The sequence below is a fragment of the Bidens hawaiensis genome, unplaced genomic scaffold, assembly GCF_021521415.1.
Source record: "Bidens hawaiensis isolate Kalapana, Puna unplaced genomic scaffold, B.hawaiensis_p1.1 tig00037617_1, whole genome shotgun sequence".
NCBI classification, from domain to species: domain Eukaryota; kingdom Viridiplantae; phylum Streptophyta; class Magnoliopsida; order Asterales; family Asteraceae; genus Bidens; species Bidens hawaiensis.
Window position 1 is genome coordinate 143,240 of NW_027496571.1, and position 26,426 is coordinate 169,665.

The following is a 26,426-nucleotide window of genomic DNA, read 5'->3' on the forward strand; positions in this document are numbered from 1 at the left end:
TGGATTATTGGGATTTTCAAATCCTCAGGAATCTTCAGAGATGAGGCTAAGTTTGCCAAGGTGTCTGCCCCAGCGTTTTCTTCCCTCGGTACCTGTGTAATACTAAATATTTCGAAGGATTTCGATAACTCCTTCACAACGTCTAAATATTTCATTAGTTTCTCACCTTTAACAGCATACGAGCCATTAAAGTGGTTAGTTATCAATAAAGAATCTACATAAACTTGAAGATACCTGATCCTCATGCTTTTGGCTAATTGCAAACCTGCGATTAGAGCCTCGTACTCTGCTTCATTGTTTGTTGCCTGGAATTCACAAGCTATGGCCTGGGGTAATATGTCCCCCTATGGCGATTTCAGTAGGATCCCCAATCCTATTCCTCTCACGTTGGATGCTCCATCTGTGAAGAATATCCAAGGATCCTTGGTTTTTTCCAGTTGTTGAACCTCCAAGTCAGCTTCTTTTTGTAGATCACTAGTGAAATCAGCCACAAAGTCCGCTAGTGCTTAAGACTTGATTGCTGTTCTTGGCTCGTATTGGATATCATATGCACTTAATTTTACATCCCACTTGGCCATTCTACCTGATAACTCTAGTTTTCTAAGAACATTCTTTACAGGATAGTTAGTTCTCAAAATAATAGGGTGAGTTTCAAAATAATGTCTCAATTTAGTAGAAGCCATAATAAGTGCAAGAATTAATTTTTCTAAATGAGAATACCTGGCTTCCGCATCTAGAAGACTTTTACTTACATAGTAAACAGGATGTTGTTCATCTTCATGATCCTTTACCAAGACGGCACTCACTGCATTTCCTGAGACAGCAAGATATAGATACAAGGATTCTCCATCCACGGGCTTCATTAGAGCTGGAGCTGAGGATAAGTAATCCTTTAAAGCTGTAAGCACAGCTTCATGCTTCTCCGTCCACTCAAACTTCTTATTCTTCCTAAGGATGTCATAGAAGTCTCTGCATTTCTCGGAGGATCTCGAGATGAACCTATTGAGAGCGGCTAACCTTCCTGTAAGCCTTTGGACATCCTTGGCGTTTGCAGGAGACTTCAAATTAAGGATGGCTTCGATCTGTTCGGGGCTTGCTTCAATTCCTTGTTTAGTTACCATATATCCCAGAAATTTTCCAGCCTTAACACCAAAATGGCATTTTGACGGATTCAATTTCATATTATAATGGTCAAGGATATTGAATGCTTCCTCGAGGTCTCTAAGGTGATCCTCAACTTTCTTTAACTTCACCACCATATCATCTATGTAAACCTCCATAGTCTTACCCAACTGATCCTTGAACATCATGTTGACTAGTCTTTGGTATGTTGCCCCTACATTTCTTAGTCCAAACGGCATAGCAGTATAACAGTATATACAGGTAGGAGTCATGAATGCTGTATCCTCTTGATCAGATGGTTCCATCAGAATTTGTTGAAATCCAGAGGAAGCATCCATAAAGGTAAGCATTTCATGTCCTGTTGTTGCATCCACTATGGAATCTATATGTGGTAATGGGAAAGGATCCTTGGGGCATGCCTTGTTTAAATCAGTAAAATCGACACACACCCTCCACTTTCCATTCTTTTTCAAAACAACGACCACATTAGCTAGCCATCGGGGATATTGAACCTCTCTAATCATACTGGCCTTAAGAAGTTTTTCAACTTCTTCTTGTATGATCTTGTTCCTTTCAGGAGCGAATTTTCTTCGCTTCTGATGGACAGATTTTACAGATAAATCAAGGCCGAGTTCATGAGTGATTACCTCTTTTGAAATACCTGTCATGTCAGAATGCTTGAAGGCAAAGGTAGATCTTCTTCGCCCTAAGAAGGATATTATATCCTCCTCAATCTTACTGGGGATAATGGATCCTAGGTACACCTTTATCTCTGGATCTTTGGAGTCCAATGATACTTCCTTAAGGTCTTTCTCCCGAGCTTCCAGCACGTCCCTAGGATGTTTTTGTAGTTGCTATGCTATAGTCTGGTTGGCTGTTGGCTTCATTGATGATAAATAATAGTTCTTGGCCTCCGCTTGGTCACCCACTGTTTTTACAACTCCCCAAGAAGTAGGTAGCTTGATGCATTGGTGATAAGTTGAGGCTACTGCTTTCATTCCATGGAGCCAAGGCCTACCTAAAATAACATTGCAACAGGAAAGGTTATCTATAACACAAAATTTTTGGTAAGAGTTTAACCCTTCGATATAAATTGGGAGGTTGATGTCCCCCAATGTCTTCTTGGTTTCACCACTGAAACCGACTAGCACCGATGTTCTAGGAATGATTTCTGAATCCGGGATGTTCATCTTCTTGAGGACATCATGTTGGATAATGTTGACCGAGCTGCCACCGTCCACTAGGATCCTGCGTACATAATGGTTAAAGATAAATAAAGTAATAATCAAACAGTCATGATGAGGATCCTGAATGTTTAGCTTGTCTTCCTCATCGAAGAATGTTGTTGATGTGGTTGACACTATTGGACGATCCACGTTATCCATCTTGATCTCTTTGGCAAGTCTTTTGCTGTAGAGAAAGAAGTTCCACATATGTCTGAACCTCCAGAGATGAAATTGACCGCTTGCACATCCAGCTTGTCCTGATGAGGATCCTGGATCCTTGCATTGAAAAAGATTCTCTGATCATTCACTCAAGTAGTGGGGATGAGCGATCTTCTCTCATCGTCCAACTCGAATTATTCTACAGGACTTTCTTCTATAGCACAAGAATCTTGAAATAATTCGTAGTCTCTGGAGACAAAGTTGATCACATGAGCGTCTGGCGGTGGTGGTGTTTCTTTCTGTGGAAGATCTTCAGGATCCTGGATCTTGGATTTCTTCCTTCCCAGGAGTTCTTTAAAGTGACCCTTGCTCAGAAGGTATCCAATTTCCCTCCTTAAGCCGATGCACTTGTCTGTCGTGTGGCCAAAGTCTTCGTGGAAGGCGCACCACTTAGACTTGTCCTTGAAGCCGACAATCTTCTCATTCTTTCGGGGCCACCTTGCTTTTTCTCCCAGATCCTTCATGGAACAGATCAAGCCATGAGTGTCCACAGTTGAACAATAGTCGGAGATACAAGGATAGTCTTCATCGTCATCTCCTTCTTCAACTGCCCGTACGTTCGGATTGTTGAACTTGGCGTACGGCTTCGAATTGTTGTTCCTATTCTAGGATCCTTTATTCTTTTTGGGGGTTTCTTGTTTTGTTTGTCCCCCAAGACGATCCTGGATCCTTCTGTCTTCTTCCAATCGGATGTATCTTAATGCCCTGTTTCTGACTTCGTCTAATGTCCTGCATGGAGTCATCACTAAATCATCATAAAAGGGGGAGCTCTTCTGAATTCCCATCTTGAATGCTTCAACAGCAGTAGTCATGTCAAGATTTGGGATTTCTATAGCTTCCTTTCCAAACCTGGTAACGAAATCCCTAAGGGATTCATCACTGGGTTGGATAACACGATACAAATCACTGGTTAACCTCTCAAATTTCCGACTACAGGAAAATTGAGTGTTAAATAAGTTGACTAAGTGAGAGAAAGAAGTAATTGAAAAGGGAGGAAGACTTAGCAGCCATTTTAGTGCCGCTCCCGTTAATGTGGATCCAAATCCTTTACAAAGGCAAGCCTCATTGAGCCTTTCAGGAATAGGATTAATTTCCATCCTTTCCCTATATTGGGCAATGTGTTCCTCAGGATCGGTGCTCCCCTCATAAGTCTTCATGTTGGGAGTTTGGAACCGCTTCGGGATTTCCGCGTCACAGATAGGTGGAGCGAATCTAGATAACTTATGACTCCCCTCCGGTATCTCAGGAATCGGACGTATCACCCCGGGCACACTAGATATCATGTCCTTGAGTTTTTGCAACTCCTTAGCCATTGCCTGGTTGATACCTGCATTCTACATAGAACCATGGTTAGTGTCTAAGGATATAGGATCATACCAGTTACCTCTCTGTTGGGTGAAGTTTGGCATCCCGGACGAGTATCTAGGATAAGAGGAGTCAGCAATCGGAGTGGGTCCTCCAGAAGCTATGGTCTGCATGGGGATTATGTCCCCATCATGGAATTCGGAAGATCGTTGATGTTGGGATCCAAAGGATCCTTGATCCTGAAAGAAGGATCCTTGATAAGGAATCCCGGAGGATCCTAGCGGAAGCATCCCTGATCCCCTTTGGAACATCGAGGAACTTTGCGTCAGTTGACCCATCGACCCATGGTTGAAGCTGGATGGTCCTTGCTGGAAATCCGAGTATCCTTGGATCTGATGACCCATGGATCCTTGCTGGAGGATGGATAATCCTTGCTGAAAGGCTGAAGATCCTTGAGTCTGAGGACCCATGGATCCTTGTTGAAGGATGGATGATCCTTGCTGAAAGGCTGAGGATCCTTGAGTCTGAGGACCCATGGATCCTTGTTGAATGATGTATGACCCTTGAAGAAAGACTGAGGATCTTTGAGTCTGAGGACCCATGGATCCTTGTTGAATGATGGATGATTCTTGCTGAAAGACAGAGGATCCTTGAGTCTGAGGACCCATGGATCCTTGTTGAATGATGGATGATCCTTGCTGAAAGACAGAGGATCCTTGAGTCTGAGGACCCATGGATCCTTGTTAAAGGATAGATGATCCTTGCGGAAACTGTGCCAGGGATCCTGGACTTGTGAAATCCAGCATCCTAGGCATCAGAGGGGTGAGATCCTCTGCCGGCCTCTTAGATTTCTTGATGTCTTCTATCTCGCGAATGATCTTCTGGTTGGTCTTGTTCTGCTGCTCCATATATGCTTTAACCTGCGAAAACGTAGATGAAACATCACTGTTAATATTAACCACCGGGGCAGCAGCAGCGGTTTTTGAGCTCTAGAAGACTGGTAGTTGCGTCTTGTTTCCAGCAGCAGCAGTTCGTTGTGCTCCCGTGATTGACGGAGGCATTGGTGGCAAGGTCCTTGATGAGAGAGAAACCGATGACGGCATGGTTGATGAAGCAGAGGTTGATTGAGAGGCCATTGAAAGTAATATGGGTATGAAAATATTGTAAACTGATAGGAATAATTCGGATTATATCACCAATTGCCCCACGGTGGGCGCCAAATTGTTTTGGACAAAAATCTGCTAAGGATCAAGTATCCAAATTCGTAAAAGTGAGGTATAGTGCTAACACGATAATGACAAGTGTGTAATCGTAATATTGGTGAACACAAAGATTTGATCACGAGGGAAAAACCCTTAATCACGATAATCTTACTACGGTCAAAACTTAACAAGGTAATCTTTGGACGAATTGCTTCGGTCAAGGATTAACGAGGTAATCGTTCTTCGAATCTCTTCGGTCAAGGATCAACAAGGTAACCTTTGGTCGGTTAGTACGTGATTATCGCAATCTCCGGCATAAAAAACCCCCAGACGGTGAAAACTATCACCGTCAAGTATATTGATAATAAAAGGTAGTTACAAGCGTTTGTGGAGTTGATGATCGAGAATACAAGGTAAACTAGTGAGTAGAGATAATGTTTGCTCCTGCTCTAGTGTGTGTGATGATACATGTGTTTTTCCTACTCGATCATAGCTCGATTATATAAGAAAATACGAATAACAATATTCCCTACTAATCCGGAAGTCTTCCACTAGCTGCTCCATGACCTTTGACCACGTGCTCCATAAGTCCAGTAGCGAGATAAGTGGAAGAACAAGTCTCAAAGCTGTTATTGATATTTAAACATCAACCTTCACATGAATTCATCCATTAACAGCTACATTGAATACGGGTCCTGGATCCATATTCCATCTAGGGAATGGCCAACGAGGATAGTTGATGTCAACATGTCTTACATTCGTCATACCTGTTTAACACATCACCATACTAAATGCAATCATTAGTAAACAAATAATACCGAGGATATTCGATCCTTTTTATCCTGATACATATTCAAAGATAATCTATCCATAAGATAGTTAAGGATAAAGGATCCTCAGCATAAAATTCATGCCCTAACAACGCCCACGAGCAATTCATAAGTTCTTTAGTCGCGGCAAGTAGATTGTAAGGTTAAACTAGTCGCGGAAAGTTAACTAACTAATAAACTACTCATGTAGGGAATGTAAACCAGGTAAACTAGTCGTCGTGACTAAATGACTTATGAATTACTCGTGGGCGTTGATTACGAGGCATGAAACTTATTTAGTCGTGACGAGTAAATGATTAGTGAACCTACTCGTTACGGTTAGTTTAAGGGCACGTGGCAAGTTTTTACTTGTTCTACAAACTACTCATGTATAATCATAAACTACTCGTCACGGCTAGTTTATAATACAAATTTTGAGAATTTCTTACAAATGGCACTTAAAACCTGAAAATTGTTTTCATAACGCTTATTATGGGAATTTTCCCTATTGAAATTCCAAACTCTTTTCACTCTCTCTCCTCCTCTCTCTCTTCCACCTAGGAGCCACCTAGGATTTAAACCTCCCAACAACACACCATTAGAGATGCTTTAAATGTTGTGTGACTTAGTTTCCATGTGCAAACTTCTGTTATTGGAGGTGAGAGGAAGTGGGAACATATGCATATTCAAGTCGACAAGTTTGAACAATTCCAACCCAAGTTGTTAATTGCCATAAATAAAAATGTATCAACTAAAATAAAAATTGTTTCTATAATAATTACATGATGCTCACAAGATTTGTAGTATATAAAAAGTTAATTTTTCGTCATCAATAGCCTTACACTTACTACGTCCGTACTTATAACTTGTGTAATTGTTGATATTGTATGACCGCATATTCATACATTTCCTTGAAGAATTTGCATTAGCATACAAGTAAAACCCACATAACGTATAAAAAATCAATCATAAACATGTAACTTATATATATTTGTGAGATGGTCTTTAGTCTTTACGCTTTTTTGGTGCATGTTAATTATAAATTGTATGAAACTTGGAATAATGCTTTAATAATTGGGATCGTTTTTCACATTTTTGATACATATAAGTGGTTTGATGACTCGTCTAGTTGTTGCAAGTATCCGAGTTGCTTTATGAAACTATTTTTGTAAATTGGACGTTGAAAATTTATTATTGCAAAAACACAACTCGTAAGTGCAACTCAACCAATCAACGCCAAAAAAAAAATAATAATAACGAAACTCGGTTTCCCAGTCTAGTGAGTCTAGGAATTTTGGTTCAACATTCACGTTCATAATTTGCGTAGTAAAGCCCAAGGGAAGAAGCTTTCAAAGCATCCGTATAATTGGGCTAGACCGACAATACTAAAGCACAAAAACAATAAAGGCGTCGGCATAACTTAAAAACGAAAAACTTAGCCACCAAGAAGATTTAGGATACAATCAACATGATCTGCGATTGTGATCGAGTAAAGAAAAATGTCCCATGGTGAATAATTTACTGTTTGGTGTGCTACTGTATAGATTTTAGAATCACCTTCAGGTTTGACTTACAAAGAACTCTTTGATTCCATTCATTTTATATGGTGTGTATAATTTTACACATGTATATATACACTGTGTATTTTAAAAGCACCCTCTTACCGAGTATAGTAGAGAAACGATGTGACTAATATAAGTAGAAAGAGACTCATTCACTAAATCATATGGAGTAAGTTTAGCATGAACTTTATCCAAGTGCTAAGGAACGAAACTATGAATGCGCAAATGTGTATAATAAATAAAAGTATCTTAACCATCATCAACACTCAAATCCTTTACCAATAGTCACCACACGAACAAACGCCTTCCCGTACATGGTGAAACCGCTTGGCATCCCGAACAACTATCTCCCTCCCTTCAACCACCGACACAAACTTCATAAACGTGTGACAATCGCCACACACCCGAAGATTCTTAGTCATACGAATGACAGTCCTCTCGGGTGTACTAATAAGCCCATATGCAATTGCAAGTTTCTCACTATGTGCATACAAATTTCCCAATTTAACCTCCTCATTCACATCATGCAACACGACATCTGTATCAGCAGCATACCCAGAATCCTCCACTTTCTTCACCAAACTCATAAGTTTCTCGTAAATCTCCTTAGACTCACAATGTGAATAATCACCACTACTAAACTTATGAACCTTGTTTTGCACTTCTACCCATGTAAAACCCGGAGTCTTTTTAAGGTTTTTTTTGGTCATTTGTGTGCGAATCTTGGCCATGTTTTCCCACTTGCCAGCTTTTGCATAAATGTTGGCAAGCATGACATAATGACTGGGATTATGAGGCTGGATTTCAAGAAGAGATTCAGCTGCTTTTTGAGCCATTTCAACTTGATTATACATTCTACACGCGTTAAGTAATGCAGACCACAAACCAGCATCTTTCTCCACCTTCATGTTTTCAATCATATCAACCGCTTGAGCTAGTTTTCCAGCTCGGCCTAATAAGTCAACCATGCACGTGCAATGCTTCACATCCGGTTTTATAAAGTACTTTTCTTGCATTAATGAGAAAATCTTGATCCCTTCTTGAACTAAACCTGAGTGACTACAAGCATATAGAAGGGACACAAACGTGACGTTATTTGGTTTGACTTGGTTTTTTGACATTAATGAAAACAAGTCGAGTGCTTTTTGACCATCCCCGTGATACCCATAAGCTGCAATCATCGTACTCCACGATATAACGTTCTTATCTCTCATTTTATCAAATACTTCACGGGCCGAATCGATGCTACCACATTTTGCATACATGTCAATCATCGCAGTCCCGAGAATGACATCTAGAGAGTGGTGTTGTTTCTCTATAAGATCGTGTATCATTTTAGCTTTATTCATCGCTCCCAACTTTGCACACGCGTTTACAACCGTCACCATGGAAATCTTGTCAGGCACAATCCCGTGTTCTTGCATCTGATCAAACAAAAGCAACGATTCAGCAGGGTTTCCACACGCAGCATATGCACCGATCATCACCGTCCAAGTTGTAAGGTCTTTTTCTTTCATCATATTAAATAACTTTCTTGCATCATCTATGACACCACATTTCACGTACATGTCCACAAGTGCTGCACAAATAAAAGTATTCATCTGCAATCCAAATTTATACACAACATGATGAATCAATCTACCCGTTTTCAAATCCTGCGTGTCCCGACAAACTCGAGTAACGCACGGCAAGGTGTAAGCATCGGGCTGTAGTCCGGACCTTAAATACTCCCTAAACGTGTCAAAACAGTTTACATAACTTCCAGCTTTAGCAAACCCACCAATCATAACACTCCAAGAAACCGGGTTTCTGTCAGGCATTTTATCAAACAGGTTGTGTGCATCATCCAAAGCGTTGTAACGTACATACATATACAAAAGCTTGTTTACTAAAAATGGGTCATTGAGAAAACCATTAACAGATAACTTGGCGTGAATGGGTTTAATCTGTTGTACGTTTTTACAGTTAATTAGGGCGGAAAGGTATGATTTTGGGGCCAGAGTTGATGTTTCTTGAAATTGGGGGTTTTGAATTGGGGTTTTCTGGTTATTGAATTGATGATATGATTGGCCATCGTCTGGAATTGATAATGCTGAAGCAACAGAGTAGAAATTTAGGGTTTCAAGAGATGGATTTGCAGTGAATAATCTTTGGTTTTTCGGTTTGAGTTTAAACATGGATTCACACAGTTGAAAAATGAAAAAAATTAGAAGTACACGTTATAGTAAATGTTTTTATTCTTTATCTTTATCTTTAACTTTATAGTTTTATAGAACTAATTAAAAAAAAAAAAGAATAGAAGGTAGATATTTCTAAATGATCATAACTCGTTATAATATATGGTATTTATAATACCAAAACAACTGTTTATAAATACAATTTGGGGACAAGGTTGTATAATTGGTTTGACAAAATAAAAAAGCGACATACAAAATCGTTGGTGGTTCACAACATATCACAATTATATAATTAAGTGTAATAATTTTGAGTGTCATTCTTCGCATAGTTCATGCTACTATTCTCTATCGTTTTAATTTTGTCGGATGTCTCAGAAGTTGGTCTAGCAGTAAGTAGTAAGAGGTTTGCTTTCTCTTAGTAGAGATGCGGGTTCGTTTTCACTTGGGCTAATTGGAAGGATATCTGGATGAAGGGACGAATCAAGGCTTTAATCCCAAGGTCAAGCCCGACATGGGCGAGTATTTATGGATTTCATCCGGTTCCCGCGCATCAGGGGGTACGGTCTCACAGCGGTTGCGGAGTCGACCTTGAACATAGCCCCTAAAAAGTTATGTTTATACGTGACATTCTTTGTCATTCAAAAACGAGTGTAATATTTTTTTCATATTAAATTAGAAATTAAGTTTTCTTTTAACAATGTAACATTTTTTAATCTTAGATTTTTTATTTTTATTTTTGTTTAATACTCTTCATATATTAAATAAAAAGATCCAGTTACAATAGAGAGGTGGATAAGCGGGCAACAGGTTGCGCCGTCATCCCTTTTGAATGGCACAACCTTAGGATATAACGAGGTGCATAAGAACGTTATTATGGCCGAATGATTGTCCAAAGTATAGTAATAATCATTTTAAACTTTTATCTACGTTTTGAAACCGAATTACACTTTTCAAACCTAGCAAACAAGTTTAAAGGCTATATGCAACATAAATTAGTCAGAAGTTTGTGTGCTTATAAAGATGAAATCTATTATAATGCGAAAAGAGAATGAACGGAGTCTTATAATGTGAAAGCTATTATATAGTTCACATTATAAGTTGAAAGTTCACATTATAACATCGAAAACTATTATATAGTTGAAAGTTCACACAATAGGAATTCTCAGCTATAGTCATAATATTGGAGATTGTTTGTAAGCCTCTACAACAATATTTGAGATTGTAAGGTTCTAAGTTCAGCATGGACATTGGAAAAATAGTGAAAACTGATCAATTTTGGTTTTGGTTAACGGTCTACAACCACAAGATATGTGATCGTATAACCCTGAATTAGCATGCGAGCTTTGTCACACAGGATAAGCCATACAAAGCGATTTTAACCAAACCCTTATACAAGCTTTGTCTTACAAGGAAGTTTTTAGTCACTCGGGTTGTTCAAGTAAACATAAATAAGATCTAGTGCACATGACCTACATAAATAACCATCTCTACATCATTGGTGAATAACCGAAAATAGAACATTAAGTCCCAAGCAGGGACTATGTGAAATGATTGATCAACCTATTGTACAATCTCCTCGTGTTTGAAAATATACAAGATTGTGTTCAGTTGATTTCTGCAAGAGGTGATCGTGGGGTATGAGAAATCTTTGCGTTCTTTACATCAAAAGCTTCCGCAGAATTACTTTCCCTAAATTCTTCCATTAGATTCTCCATTGGAGTTGCCCGAAGCGACTCTATAGCCATCTTACTTGGTATATCAGTGTCGCATCTTACAGGAGTATTTCCAGTTGGTTCGTAATCCTGCATACAGAAATACATTTCATTATCATCAAATGACTAATATGATACATTTCTGTGGGAAAATATGACTTGTCAACTTACCAAATATTTCTGTTGGAAAGTATCATGAGCCTTCTGTTCAATTACACCAGAAAGCGTAGAGTGATCATTTTGTAAAGTTTCAAGAATCATGGCTTGTGCTTTTGTTGTTTCTAGAATTCCAGTAACAGCCTCGATCTCTTCTTGAGACATACCTATATAGATAGTCCATGCGTAAAACATTAGAAAAAATGTTGTATTTATAACATCTATGCAAAGGTAACGTTTAACTATCCAACGCATACCTTCAATATGTTTGATAATTTCCTCCATATTCTTTAACACGTCTTCTTCAGCAGTTTTTCTTGCAGCGGTGATCTCGGTATCATGATTCTCGTTACTCTCAGAAGCAGTTCTACATAAAGCATTTATAAGTTTGCATTGCGTTTTAACTAATAACAAATAAGAAATGCAGATAACTTACCTAACAAGTTCCTCAATAGCAGAAACATGTTTGTTACCCATGTTGGTCACGGATTCATGAGTCATTTTGGAATGATTTAATGCCATGTCAGTAGTGTCAACACTGAATGTAAAAGTTCAATAAACCATCAACAAGATAATCTCATTTAATTAATTAAAAAAACAAGAACTAAATAGGATTTCTTAATTACCATTTTTGTAGCAGTAATTCAATTCGACAGTGTTTAGCAGCAGAAAACTCAGCACTGTCTTTTGCATTATTTTCTGCCTGTAAAGAATAGTCTTGCCATTTTCTTTTGGCATCTGTTGTAATATTCTCAATTGAAGAAACGTGCCCATCTAAAACTGTCTTACTTGCAGAGCAAGTTTCTCTTATACCAGCTAAACGTGCATCCACCATTTCTTGTTGCCTACTTAAATGGCTCGAGACTAAACTTGTGACGTCAGCAATAAGCTTCTCTGCATCAAATCTCGTTTGCTCCTGAATAAATTTATTATTAAAAGTTTAGAAATATTAGTTTTGATGTATTTGCTATAATTAAAAAGAATTGAATATACCTCGTATGCCTTCTTGAATTCATCAATATTCTTTGTTTGTGTCTCATCAACTTGATTAGCATGATTTCCTATCTCTTTGGATTCTTCCATTAGCTTATCAAATACACCATTAATGAACTCGGATATGTTTGTTGTATGATGGATGCTATCATTAAATCTCTGTAAATAAATACATACTCAAAATTCCAGTTAACATAAAATAAAAATTAAAGATCTCAAATTTCATCTATGTTTTCATGTAAACAAAAGAAAAAACAAACCTTTTGAAGCTCTCTAGCAAACACTTCAATCTCTCCTTGCTGAGCTGATAAAGTGCCATGAAGCTCATCAAATATAGAATGTCCTTTTGCAGCTTCTTCAGCCAGTAGCTAATATAAAAGGTATATTTAAATTAAATGATGATTAATATTAGAAACAGGTTTTATGGATGCTATTGATTATATGAACTTACTTCTTCAACACACTGAGCATTAGAAGAAGCCTTGGCTGAGATATCCTCTAAACTTCCATTAGCACCGGCTTTATGCAAATGCACAACGTTTTCCATTTCTTCAATATGAGAAATAAATAATTTTCTTGATGCAGAGACTTTTTCCTTTAAATCAGTGATAGCCTGTACCATATGATTATATAAACAATCAACCATCTTAACTTGTAGACATGTTATAAATGTGAATAAGTGATGACAGAAATCAAGCAGTACCTTATCATTTATGTTGATAAACGTGTCGCAGAACTTCTCAATGCACTGAAGTTGTGCATTTTGCTGAGATACAGACGCAGCCACCATGTTGCAAAGTGAACCAACGTCTTGTGCCAGCTCAGATTCAAACTTATTTACAACTGATCTGTTTCCAGCATTCAGTTTATCCTCCCTAGCTGCATAAAATTGAAAAGATAATATATGTAATGAATACAGCATTCATGTATATATATATATATATATATATATATATATATATATATATATATATATATATATATATATGATAAGAAATAGAAACTTAGATGCTTGAATTAAACGGAAAACAAGTACAGATAGTGCCCAATTTCGAGAATGGGTGATCTCCAATACAAGGTATAAAACCCTAATTTTGATAATAAAACATCGACACTGACAAGAAAAGAAAACCTACTATTAATACTAATCCTAATTAAACAGTTACCAAAATAACTCCTCCACTAAATCAGCCCCCACTCCTTGTTTTCTTCTTTTTCCCGCTCACTAATTCCCCTTTATGCGGGATTGTATCAATACTTCCGGCCCGAACAAACGACTTGTCCTCAAGTCGGGTCTGATTAAAATGAGCTGTTGTTCCAGCATTAAGTTCCTCAAAGGGCTCGATAGTGAGATTACGAAAAGTAGCAGTCTGCAAAGCATCATCTGTTGGCATTCCCTGCAGCTTATAGTTCTTACCATTGATTGTGAACATCATGAACATTTGCTTCCAATTTGCCTGAATTGTGTTAAGGGTGGCTAACCATTGTATACCGAGTACAACATCAGCTCCCCCTAAGGCGAATGGGTAAAAATCTTGGGATACTTGGAGGTCAGAAAGTTGCAGTGAGAGATCCTTACAAACTTGGCTGCATCGGATGATATCACCATTTCCAATTTGAACACCAAAGGGAGTGATCAACTGAGTGATGAGTTTTAGTTCTCTGACCAATGTGTCTGATATGAAGTTATGTGTAGATCCGCTATCTATTAGAACCAGAACTTCAGTCGTGCCCAACACACCGCGAAGTTTCATGGTCGGTATAGGAGACTGACCAAATAGCGCATTGAGGCTAATCTCAGCCACTTCGGGAGAGTATTTCTGTTCTGAAATACTTATTCCCTCTCGATTCTGCTCTTCTCTCTCATCAGTAATCTCTAACAGTTTGAAGGTGCCCGTCTTGCACCTGTGACCCGGTGAAAATTTGTCACCGCACCTATAGCATTCTCCTCTTGCATATCGTGCTTGTTTTTCGGCATCAAAGACACGAGGATGTAGCTGCTGCTGGTCTGCGGTTGAAGGTTTAACCAAATCAGACGGTTTATTATCGGCGCTCATAGGTTTTAAATTTGAAGTCGAGATTGACCCCTTTTCAGTCCGGGTATGACTGATTTTAGATTCGTATTCAAGAGCTAAACTCATGGCTTTGAAGACGGTTTTCGGTTTATGAATTCTGACATCGGTTTTGAGTTCTTCTTTGAAACCGTTGAGACAAACAGCTAGGAGGCAATGTTCTGGCCAATTGGTAACTCGGGATGATCTTTTAGCAAATTCTTGACGGTACTCTTGCACATTACCGGTTTGTTTGATACTGCAGAGGTGTTCATCCGGGTTTTGAAATTCTGCAGGACCAAAATTTTTCTGAAGGGCATGAACTAGATCCTCCCAAAACTCGATTTCCCGATCAGTTGAAAGCCACGAGTAAAAATCCAATGCGTCTCCTTCCAAATACATTGAAGCCACATCAACCTTTTCTTCCTCGGGTATGTTGTAGTAACGAAAATATCTTTCAGCCTTGAGTACCCACCCACGAGGGTCCCCATCACTGAATGTTGGGAAATCAATTTTGTTGTAGGGTCGGTAACAGCGATGACTGCTTCCCGAAGAATCTTCATCATCGAATCTGCTAGACCCCCCGCTGGATTTCTCCTTCTTCTTGTCGCGCGCTTTCAGAACAGCAACTTCAGTTTGCAGGGACTCCATGGAGGCTGCGATGGCTGCCAATTGGGCAGCCACAGGGTCAAGGGTCATTTGGTTTGGGTCTGACGTACTCCAGGTTTGAGGAGCCATTGTGTTTCAGAGTTTAGTTGTGAAAATGGGAATTCAAGGTTGGATTTGGAGTTGTGGAGATTGAGATTTTCCCGGCAATGGAACCAATGATAAGAACTAGAAACTTAGATGCTTGAATTAAACCGAAAACAAGTACAGATAGTGCCCAATTTCGAGAATGGGTGATCTCCAATACAAGGTATAAAACCCTAATTTTGATAATAAAACATCGTGTCAAGAAAAGAAAACCTACTATTAATACTAATCCTAATTAAACAATTACCAAAATAACTCCTCCACTAAATCAGCCCCCACTCCTTGTTTTCTTCTTTTTCCCGCTCACTAATTCCCCTTTATGCGGGATTGTATCAATATGTGTGTGTGTGTATTAAAGAGAATACTGAATACATACCAATTTTCATAAACAATGATGCATTGTCCTGAATGGATTTCTCTAAGTCAGACCGGAGAACACATGCTTGATGTGCTAATGCAGTTTCTGTACACAATATTTAACCGTATGTAAAAGATTAAAAGAAGTAATAAAAATAAACACACGAATAGAAATATTTATTACCTGCTTCTTTCTGTTTTTGTATAATAAAATCGCGTTCCTTCAGAGCATACTGACATGTCCTCAATGTTTCCTCAGTATTAGCCAACACTTGATTGGTTTGGTTCAAGTTGTTCTACATATATAAAAAAAGCCAACAAGTGAAGAACAGTATAGAAAGAACCACACAAAGCAGTCAGCAAAAGTTTTGGTTTACCTGTGTAGACGCAAGTTTGCAACTCAAATCAGAACACTCTTCAACCCGGGCATTAAACTGAATTTGCAAGTCCTCAAATTGCTGTGTATGTCAAAAAAGAAGTTAAAAAATAGCAGAAACAACTATATTAGCGATTATCCAATTTAAACGAACCTTTTGTTGGTTTTCTATCTTGATACCCATTTGTTCAATTTGATCTGCCATTGCCTAAACAAAAAGCAATATCATAGGAGTAAGTAAAATAAAAAAACAATAATGCTAGTAGTTATCTGGACTACAAAATAAAAGTAAACACAGAAAGACAATATAATAAAAGTGCTATGATGCAATATTCATTTGATAGTAAAGGATAATGTGAAAGTCCACAAGTTTGATACCTTTCGTTCCATTTCCTCTTGGTAATATCGTTCTTTTGGCAGATAAACACCACTTTTCTCACGTGAAGCATAAACCTCTGGGAACAAAAAATTATCAGAAGAAATAATAACACATTGGTTGTTTCAAATTAAGTTCCGTTTAACATTTTACAAGATCTTATCACACAATGAGACTTTTACCAGCTTTGAGTCTTTCAATTTCACCATAAAGATCCTTGATCAGAGTTGTTTTCATCATCTTCTGATTAACCTACACATACATATAAAAAATTTATATATAAATGGAGATTAAAAAAACAGATATTTTGATTGTGTTTTACCTCTGGCTTGTTCTTAATATTTTTTGCCCTGTGAGCATAATCTAATGTGCTCAACGTCTCTTCAAGACAATGAACAGCAGGTGACACGGTGGCAATGATACATGTTTTAGTCCTTCCACCCAATGAGTCACGAAGTAGACGAGTCAATTTACTATCTCTGAAATTTAAATAAAAGAACAGAAATTTAACATATAAAAAGTACATGTAAAACAAGAAAAACAGGAAGAAAAGGAAATCTAGACATGATTCAAAAAACAATCCAAACCTATAAGGGATGTGTCCCAGATGCTCAACTAAAGCATTTATTACTCGTCCCAAGGTAAGTAAACTTTTATTAATTTCTCCAGCTTCTCTAGCACGACCCTAAAGGTAATAAAAAGTTACAACCTTTTACCATTTACAAAGTGAAAAACTATTTTCTGTAGCTTGAAAATAATATTTAATCAAGATTAGTTATAATATTACCTCTCTCGCACCAGAACGAGATATGTTTTCTGAACCAGCTAAATCCACTAGATTTAATTTCCCACATTTAATGAGTTCTTCACCTTCTGGAGTCGACTCCTTTATGTGTATGGTAATGGAAAATAGCGAATGTGACCGACTAAAAAAGAATATAATATAAAACATTAAGTTAACAAGAAATCCGAAACTATAAATAACTTGCAGAAAAACAATAACCTTGACTGTTTATTTAACAAAGTCTCTGCAGTTCGACGTTTGGCAGACCCTCTCTCAAGCAACGTGAATATTTCACTTGCACTCGTTACAATCTCCTCTTCTAAACCTTTAACAAGAACTCCACCTTTACCATCTTCCATTAAAGGCAAGAGCTTTTTCTGTTTATCCTCAATGCCAATCTTTGATATCTCTTCAGGAGCAAGTAAATCAGTGATTTCTTCATTATACAGCTCGAGAAACGTCACTTTAACACTATACTCTGCGTTTTGACCCTCCAATGTGTCAAAGATTTGTTTCACTGATCTCGGTATCACACCTGCTTCTAACGGCAGCTCTCCATTCGGCCCACTCTGAGAATTAAATAAAAACACAATAAACTTAGTAATGCTGTTTCAACTATTAACTATTAAAACAAATGATTATATAGCTACATTAAAAGATGTAATATAATAATACCTTGGCCCTCTTACACTCTCCTTCCATGGTGTATGTTTTTCCAGTTCCGGTCTGTCCATAAGCAAATATAGTGCAGTTAAACCCTTCAAGGACTTCATTTACAATCGGGATAACCGCTTGTTCGTATAAATCCTTTTGCTGAGCTGAAGGACCAAAAACCTACAATAATTTTAATAAAAAAAAAGTAAAAATAATATTACATAATCCCCAAATAAAAAACCCTAATTAGAATGAAACTGCAGATGCATATTAATAATATTATGAGAATGAAGAATGCACCTTATCGAAAGTAAAAACCCTATCAATCTGCTTGCCAGCAATGCTCTGAGAGACGGCAACCTCTCTCTGAAACTCGTTACAGGTCACCACCTGAGGCGCATTGTTCTTCAGCTCATCTTTACTAAACGGCCTAACAAATCAGTGCATTCAATTAGTAGCACAGATCTTTTAGCTGTGATAATAAATTGAAAATGAAATGAACTAATAATACCTGCAACGCAGAAGAACCTGGACGTTGACGCCTTTTTCGTGACGATTGGACATGTTTACACACAGATTTTATGTGCGTGAAAGAAAGAGTGAGTGATTTGATCGATGAATGTTTTGAGATGATGAAAATGGAATGTTTGGCAGCGGGATGAATTCAAGTTTTTGAATTTTGAAGTGCTTCTCATCTGACCGTTCGTTAGATAGATGTTTCATCTGACGGTTCTAGTGAACTGGTAAGTGAGTTGACAAAGTGGTCTATGTGAATCAATGTGAATTACTTTCATGAATCAGCCCAGTAAACCCAATGATAATTAAAGCCCAACTTAATGACCCTATAAGTTAAGGGCTGGGCTGTTTGGCCTAGCTTTTTTGTTTTGGTTTATGCTTATATTTTAAAGAAGTTTATAGCTTATTTTCTATTATTTGATAAGCTATCTTCTAGTGTTTGAATTAGCTTATATTCTACAAGTTAATTATGTGTCTTAATAAGTTGTTAAATTCACCATTTTTTAATTTGTTAGAGTAATAAGTTGTTTCAATAAGACTAATTCATCACCATTTGAGAACAAACGAGTAACATACAACCTTATACAAATAAGCTAAAAAATCATATTCACATAAGCTTTTTCAATTGAGCTTATATAAGCTTATAATCATATTCACATAGTCCTTCTTTCTTTTTTTTGCAACCAATTTTCATATATGGTTCTTATCTTTTAAGTCATTTCAATATATGAATTCAAGTTTATGTTTATTAAATGTAAATATTAATGGATTCTTTCATTAACATTAATGATGAAATAAGATAATATCAAAATTGAAGTTGCAGACCTATTAAAATAAAATTTGAAAGTCATGGGTAATTGCAAATTAAAAAAAAAAAGAAAGGTTCATTATTGTCGAAAAATTTGGATTTGTATGGTAAACTACAAATTGTTTTTAAGCAGAGATTCAAACAGTAGTGCACAATTTTTTATATACGATTGGTTTCAAAATTGGATTTAAAATTTCCTCACATGCATTTGAACTCATGAAATATGTATTTTCTTAATTTTCTACAAACATTTTGTATAAATATTACAAACATGAAGAATACCTGTTATATATATATATATACACATATATATATATATAGATTGGTGTTTAGCATTAAATTATTGAAGTTAAATAGTATAACTATAATCTATAGATATAACGATTTACTCTATGAACTCTATGTCATCTATTCATATGACTTTTTTGTGTAGTATAAAGAGTTTTAGCAATAAGATGATCAAAAATTAATTTTCAATATTTTCTTTCATAACTCAGACCCAAATGCTTTAGAAACATATGTTTTATGACTTGATTTATACTTATTATGTACATTCAAATATATTTAATTTAATATGCCTTATAAGATAAATTACTTAATTAAAAGCATTTGATATTTTAAATCAAAAAATTTGTTTCAATCCCATTTCATTATTTTCGTTTTCCAAAAATCATTTAGGAAATTGAAACCTAGAATATCGTTTTCATCAGTTATTTACATAATTTATATATTATATTAACTTATTAATTGTATTTTTATACAAATACAATGAACTGGTGTTAATTTAGCGTTACCTGTTAATACATAATTATAGTGTTTATTATGATTTATATTAAAAATAATAAAAAATAAACAATCGATTCATTATATGCGGAATGAGAACAATCACCTTAGACTAAATCCTGATAATGCCAGCAGCTAAGGCTTAACCTTTAATACATAAAAATATATATGATTTTAAAATTAAAAGTTTATTTGTGTTGGCCCGAAACCTAGAATTCTGACCAAAGAACCAACCCGAATTACTTCGGTTCAGGTTTGAGTTAGTATTTTCTTGGGTTCGAGTTTCTCGGGTACGGGTTTTCTTGGGTTGAGTTTTAGGTTACGGGTAAAAGTGACAGTCATACTTCCAACTATTATGTATAAGAATCACTACCTACTTCACTTTATGCAACTTTAAATCTTCCAAAATTCTTTTAACTCAGAATAATCAATATTATTTGAACATGGTTTTAAGGTTAGTAGGCATTTGTCATTTCCTGGCAGTTACATTCATATGAAATGAAACAAATCATTTTGTTATAGTTTAATTTTCGGTTTTTATGTTGCCAGACTATACAATATTAATGACAACAAATTTATCATACTCAATCAATTTCAAATTCTAAGGATCTAAGGATGATTATATCATCAAAGTTCAGGTAATATGGTTTTTGGGATAATTATGTTATTTTTTTTTGATAAACATGAACATATGTTCTCAAATGAAATCATATTAATTGATTAAAAGCTATGATATTATATGTGTATGAATATTTTTTTATTAGTTTCATGATTATATATTATCATTTATCTAGAGTTGGTATGTACTTGGAGAACCTTTTGTGACACATAAACTACACGTGTCTATATCAAGAGTTATAATCATACCTATATGTTACCTTATTAAGAGTTACAAGCAGACATGGATTAAAGATATTGATTTTTAATAAACAATGTATACGTATACCTACTAATACAATCACAAATGTAATTTAAAATGAAGTTTTTACTTATTTGTAACATATTTGTGTAAACTTAGTTATCCAACTTCTGTAATTTTAATGTTAATTATAACTGTATTAACAATATATGATCAATTTGTTGAATGTATTTCACTTAATTGTTAAAGTTTAAATTTTTTATCAATAACTCGTGCAATACACGGGCCTCAAACTAGTTAATTATATTATATTTTGTCAACTTCAAGACAATTTATACTTTTTATATATGTAATTCGTTTAAATTTAAGTTTTTGCAATATATGTTGATCACTAATTAATTTATTAGTTATGACATCTTTGACCATAACACTTTCTTTGTTTTACCAATACAATTATTTGATAATATATATAAACATTAGCTCTATGTGATAACAAAAAAATAATCAAACAAAAAAGTGTTTAATACCAAAACAATTTAATATTTGTGTTGGTTGAATATGTAGCCTATATTTATATGATTTGTTTATATGTTTTTTCACCCGTGTGTAACACGGGCTATATCCTATTGTTCTAACATAGAACTTCTATTTTGTCACATGAGATACTTCAATTTAAGACTTTTTTTTAAATCACCTCAACCAGGAGATCATTGGCCAATAATTAGTTGATTTTCTTATTTTCTTGACATTTGTTTATATCAATTCATTGTGGAATGTGTATGTTTATTATATTCTCTCAAAAAAGAAAAGTTTTTACTTTTTTTGTTGAGTTATTATTATTGTTACATATAATTGTTTTCACATGATATGGCATGCAAATGAGAAGGCATGATTGTATGCGCTTTACTAGAGCATGAAAATTTAAATTATTTGTTAATTGTGGATGACAACATGACTCATGCTTCAAGTGTTTATTTGGCAAACAAGAAAGAGATCTTTTGGGTTCACTAAGCTCCATTAAAAATATTGGTGTAAATTTGCATTCACTCAATCTATACAAGTTAAAACATATTAACCTTACAAAATTGGCAAACTTAAAACTATTAGAGAATATTATAGAATATATTATTAGAGTGTTATCATAATTAGAAGATTGTATTTGATTATGTTCTTATATTTATCTTCGTCTAACTCTATATATAGTTGATTAATAATACATTACACCTCACGAGATTTTCATTATTCTACATGGTATCAGAGCCTTAAGGTTCTGGCCTATTTCCTTCTCTTCTTCTCGTTCTCGTCCTACCCCTGGGACGTTTATACACATATATATAGTTGACTACGGTCTTCCCGTTGTTGCCTTTTCAGTTCGCCAAGTGTTGATTATAATCTACTTCACGGAACCCTCAAGTAAAAGAGAATTTGTTGATCCAATACACAAAGTTGTGTTATACTTCCTTTTCTTTTCTTTTTCATATTTTGTCTTCTTATTTATCTTATTCGAACTTAAAAAAAATTAGTTTTTATTTATTTAATTTTATTCTTCGGAATAAATAAAAATAAAATTTGTCGTCATGTGCCGCCAAGTCGTTGGTTCAGCCGACTTAGTCATAGCTCTTGCTACTGCAGTCGAAGCTCCTATCATCATGCCTCTCAGCCGCCTGACCACAATCAAGCTACAACCGGTCGAGTTTCTGCTCTACGTGACTGCCGATCATGTATCTTCACAAGCTTTGCGCTCCGGTCTGAGTGTCTAATTTCCTATCGCTCTGACTACGGGGGAATATTAGATAATATTATAGAATATATATTATTAGCGTTTTAGTATTATAGTGTTACCATAATTAGGAGATTGTATTTAATTATGTTTCCTTGTATTTATCTTCTTGTAACCCTATATATAGTTGATTAATAATACATTACATCTCATCTCACGGGGTTTTCATTATTCTACATAAACGGGTTCACATGGGTAAGCGAACAACATGGTTATTCTCATAGAATAGGACCCGAACCAATTTTATCCCGCTACCCCTCAGACTCAACCTATCCGTTTTGGCATGCTTAGTTTAATTTCTTTTGTTAAAGGAATTCAATGAATTTTATTCTAGTTTCAGGTTTTTTTTGTATTTCATTCTACAATCAAACACGTTATTTATTATATGTTGGATTCAAATTTTAGATCCAACAAGTTTTTTTTTTTTGGAAGAAACAGATTTGAAAAAGAACTCATATTCTAATTTCATGGAATTTCAAAAAGTGACAATAAAATCAGCCATAAGTCAGAATTAACGAGTTAGGTGTTGTTTGTTTTTCAGAGGTAAAATGTCTGCAGTCTGCGGACCACATCTGCAAGCATCTGTAGCAGAAGAGGTGGACCAAACCTCTGCAGTCTGGAGCAAGAAGACTGTTTGTTTTTTAACATCTGCAGACTGCTAAAATAAACTGAAATTAACAAAAAAACTATTAACAATCTAACAAAATTAACAAAAAAAAAACTGTGACAATTAACAAAAATTAAAACTTTAACAATCTAACAAAATTAACAAAAAAAACTAACAAAATCTAACAATCTAAAACTTCAACAAAATCACTTATGAAATTAAAACAAAAGGTAATTAGATTATAGCAATGATGGGTTGATTTCAAAATGACTCAACAAGTCAAAAGGATATTTAACATTCATAAAAATAAAATAGCAATTTCACGCCAAATCCAGAATTTAACCCGCAAATCTGTTTCACCACAAGAATTTTAACAACCCAAATCAACCAAAATCATTGAATAACCACATTGCATTAAATCCAGAATTTTACACATCAAAATAGAGTTTACTAGGATCTTTTACAAACTATACTAAAATCTTATAATCAACATGTAAATCGAAATGACAAATACTCTATTCAGTGAATAGCTAAGTTTGTAAAGAGCTGCAACATCATCTTCTTGGGTAAGTTGTCACTAGTTGTTCACAAGTGGAACCCATAATTTGTTAAATTGCTAATTCAAACTCCTATATCCGAAGTGTGCCGGGTGTTTGTTCGCTGGTGAACTAAGCTTACAAATTGAGCTCTTGTAATTGCAAGTTTCCATGCATCATCATTTTTAATATGCCGGATTTCCTAATTATATACAAACAAATAGTTAAACATATATAAAACTGAACATACTTCATATTTCAAAAAATTTACAAATCATAATACCTTGTTTTGCAACCACAAGTATTTTCGTCTTTCCTTTCCAATTTTATTGTTTTCAATCCAATACAGCAACCGTGGTCTAAGTGAGATTCCTAGCATTGAAACAAATAGAGTTGTGTTTTGACCAATCGATAACTTTCATCATATACAATGTCCATTTGATCATCTTTTTGCAAGAGACACCGCATTGGTCTCGTTTGTGATTAGACATAACTCCTCATGCTTTAAAGAAACTGTTGGTACTTAAATGATATTGTAGTTAACTAATAAATATCATAAACTTCAAATCATTATCTTTGACATAAAAAAAGGTTAGAAGGTGTGCCTGCACGCTTTAGTAAGTGCCGAGTAAAATTTAATCTAACAAACTGGTCTATGCGAAATCCGCCACACAAAAACGATTTCTGAATCGAGAAAAACAAAAACCAATCATCAGTTTTGAATAAAACTGGAAAAACAAAATAGAATGGTGTAGAATTAATAATCTAATGGTCCTTTTAAGATGCTCATCAGTTAATTGGTTCAATAGCTACTAAACATAGGTTATTCAGTATTCACTAAAAGCCTTATACCTGCATGTTGGATATAAAAGAAACATGTTGGATTTGGACGATCAAACCTAGCTAGTCACAAAATCGAGAAACAACAGCTAGAATTAACATCCTAATTTAATAAAGATAATTTTAGGCAAAATTGAAAATCTTAAAACCGATTTGACCAAATCAAAACTAAACTGGGCAATAAAGGGAAAAGCACGTGAGGTAGTAAACTGGGGAACAAACGGTTGTGAAGTTTACCTTTTTGAAGAGAAAAACAACTTGATGTTCTTCAAAATCGTTCCTAAAGTGGTGAATGTAGGTGATTTGGTGGGTCTTTGGAGAGGATTTGGTGGACAGAGAAAGAGAGGCCGGCGGCTTGTTGGAGAGAGAGAGAGAGAGAGAGAGAGAGAGGCTGACGGCGCTGGAGGAGGAGAAGATTAGGGTTGGAGAGGAGAAGGAGAAGGTGGGTTGGAGTTGTTGTCTGGTGAATGAAAAAAGAAAAGCGGAGAAGAGGTGCTGAAGTGACGGACTTCCAGGAGAAGAGGACGCGCACGCATTTTTAAATGAAATGTTTTCCAAAAAACAAACACACCGTAGAACACAACGATGCGCGTGGTCTGCACGGCGCAGACAAAAGAGGTGGAGAAGTGCTTTTAGTGAAAAACAAACAACACCTCATATAACCCCAAACAGATATAGAAACACGTAAAGTTCAACATTTAGTAATGTCATAGGGTATACTTTAACCCATCTTAACTTCACATAAGCACAACATCACTTATTTTTCTCTCTTTCACTCCATCTCACCCAAAGAAAATGGTTTAATCATTTTAACTTCATCTCACTCCTATTAAGGGTGTGTTTGGCAAAGGGCTTTTAGGAGCTTTTTATGAGCTTTAAGCTATAAGCTTTTAGAAAAAGCTCATATCTAACAAAAAGTATTGTTTGGTAAGAGGAGCTTAAAGCTTTTAAATGATGAGAAAAAGCTCTAAATTGAAACGCTACTATAAGTAGCGTTTGAGAAAAAGCTAGCTACAAGCTTCTACATTTGAATTTACAAGTTTGGTACTTGAATTTATATCAATTTTTGTTAATTTATATAATAGTTACACATTCAACCCTTATTCAAAACTAACTACCCCCATGACTTTTTTAGGAGCCATAACTTTTTCACACGTTAATAATTTTTTAAACAAATTACATCATAAAAACGAGCATTTTATTCTCTTTAATTGGAGTATGATATTGATATACTTCTTTAACTTTAAAAAATTAACATACTACGTGATTATCGGTTAGGATCGGTAAAAAGTCGAGTCAGATGAGCTCAAGTCATGTGTAAGACCAAATTAGGAGTCGAGTCAGATGAACTTGAGTCATGTATAAGACCAAATTAGGGTCAGAACGAGTCGATACAAAAATGGTTAAATTAGTTCGATTCGTGTCGGTACGCTTTTGAGTCGAAAGGGGTCAGGTCAGAACATGTTTCGGATTAAAACAATGCATGTTTAGAAAGGGATTCATATCAAAATATGTTGGTTTAAAAAATTATCTATTTGAAAATTACTGTATATTTCAGCTTTGTTTCTTGATTTTCGACATCATTTACAAGCTTACTGATTTTCCATGAATTACACGTCTACATTTAGGTTATGTATGCCCTGTCATAAGGTGAATCATGTACCGACACTGATTATGCGGTTGATGTTAGGTTGTGCGCCCATTCGGCCGCACCACGCGGACACCAAGCTAGTTTTATTAAAAGCTTCTGCTACTCTGCCAAACACCTAAATATTTAAAAGCTACAGCTAACAGCTTCTAGCTACCAGCTTGCAGCTAACAGCTAGTTTTGCCAAACATACCCTAATTGCTAATTTAATATAT

At 35.7% G+C, this 26,426-nt stretch overlaps 1 protein-coding gene and 1 pseudogene across 1 annotated transcript; both read right to left on the minus strand.

Moving 5' to 3' along the window:
* Positions 1-7,670: 7,670 nt before the first annotated feature.
* On the minus strand, positions 7,671-9,622 carry LOC143589553 (pentatricopeptide repeat-containing protein At2g01510, mitochondrial pseudogene; annotated as a pseudogene).
* Positions 9,623-11,020: 1,398 nt separating this feature from the next.
* LOC143589547 (kinesin-like protein KIN-5C) lies at positions 11,021-18,468 on the minus strand. The gene is made up of 22 exons (XM_077070278.1): positions 18,346-18,468; positions 18,135-18,264; positions 17,856-18,014; positions 17,400-17,749; positions 17,184-17,322; positions 16,984-17,081; positions 16,719-16,875; positions 16,579-16,648; positions 16,399-16,475; positions 16,175-16,228; positions 16,022-16,102; positions 15,829-15,940; positions 15,664-15,750; positions 13,187-13,362; positions 12,935-13,096; positions 12,744-12,851; positions 12,484-12,642; positions 12,117-12,406; positions 11,927-12,028; positions 11,748-11,857; positions 11,506-11,657; positions 11,021-11,424 (listed from the first exon to the last, which is right to left on the minus strand). The coding sequence occupies exons 1-22, from the start codon at positions 18,396-18,398 to the stop codon at positions 11,227-11,229; spliced, it is 3,024 nt and encodes a 1,007-aa protein (XP_076926393.1). The 5' UTR covers positions 18,399-18,468; the 3' UTR covers positions 11,021-11,226.
* Between the last annotated feature and the right edge of the window lie 7,958 nt (positions 18,469-26,426).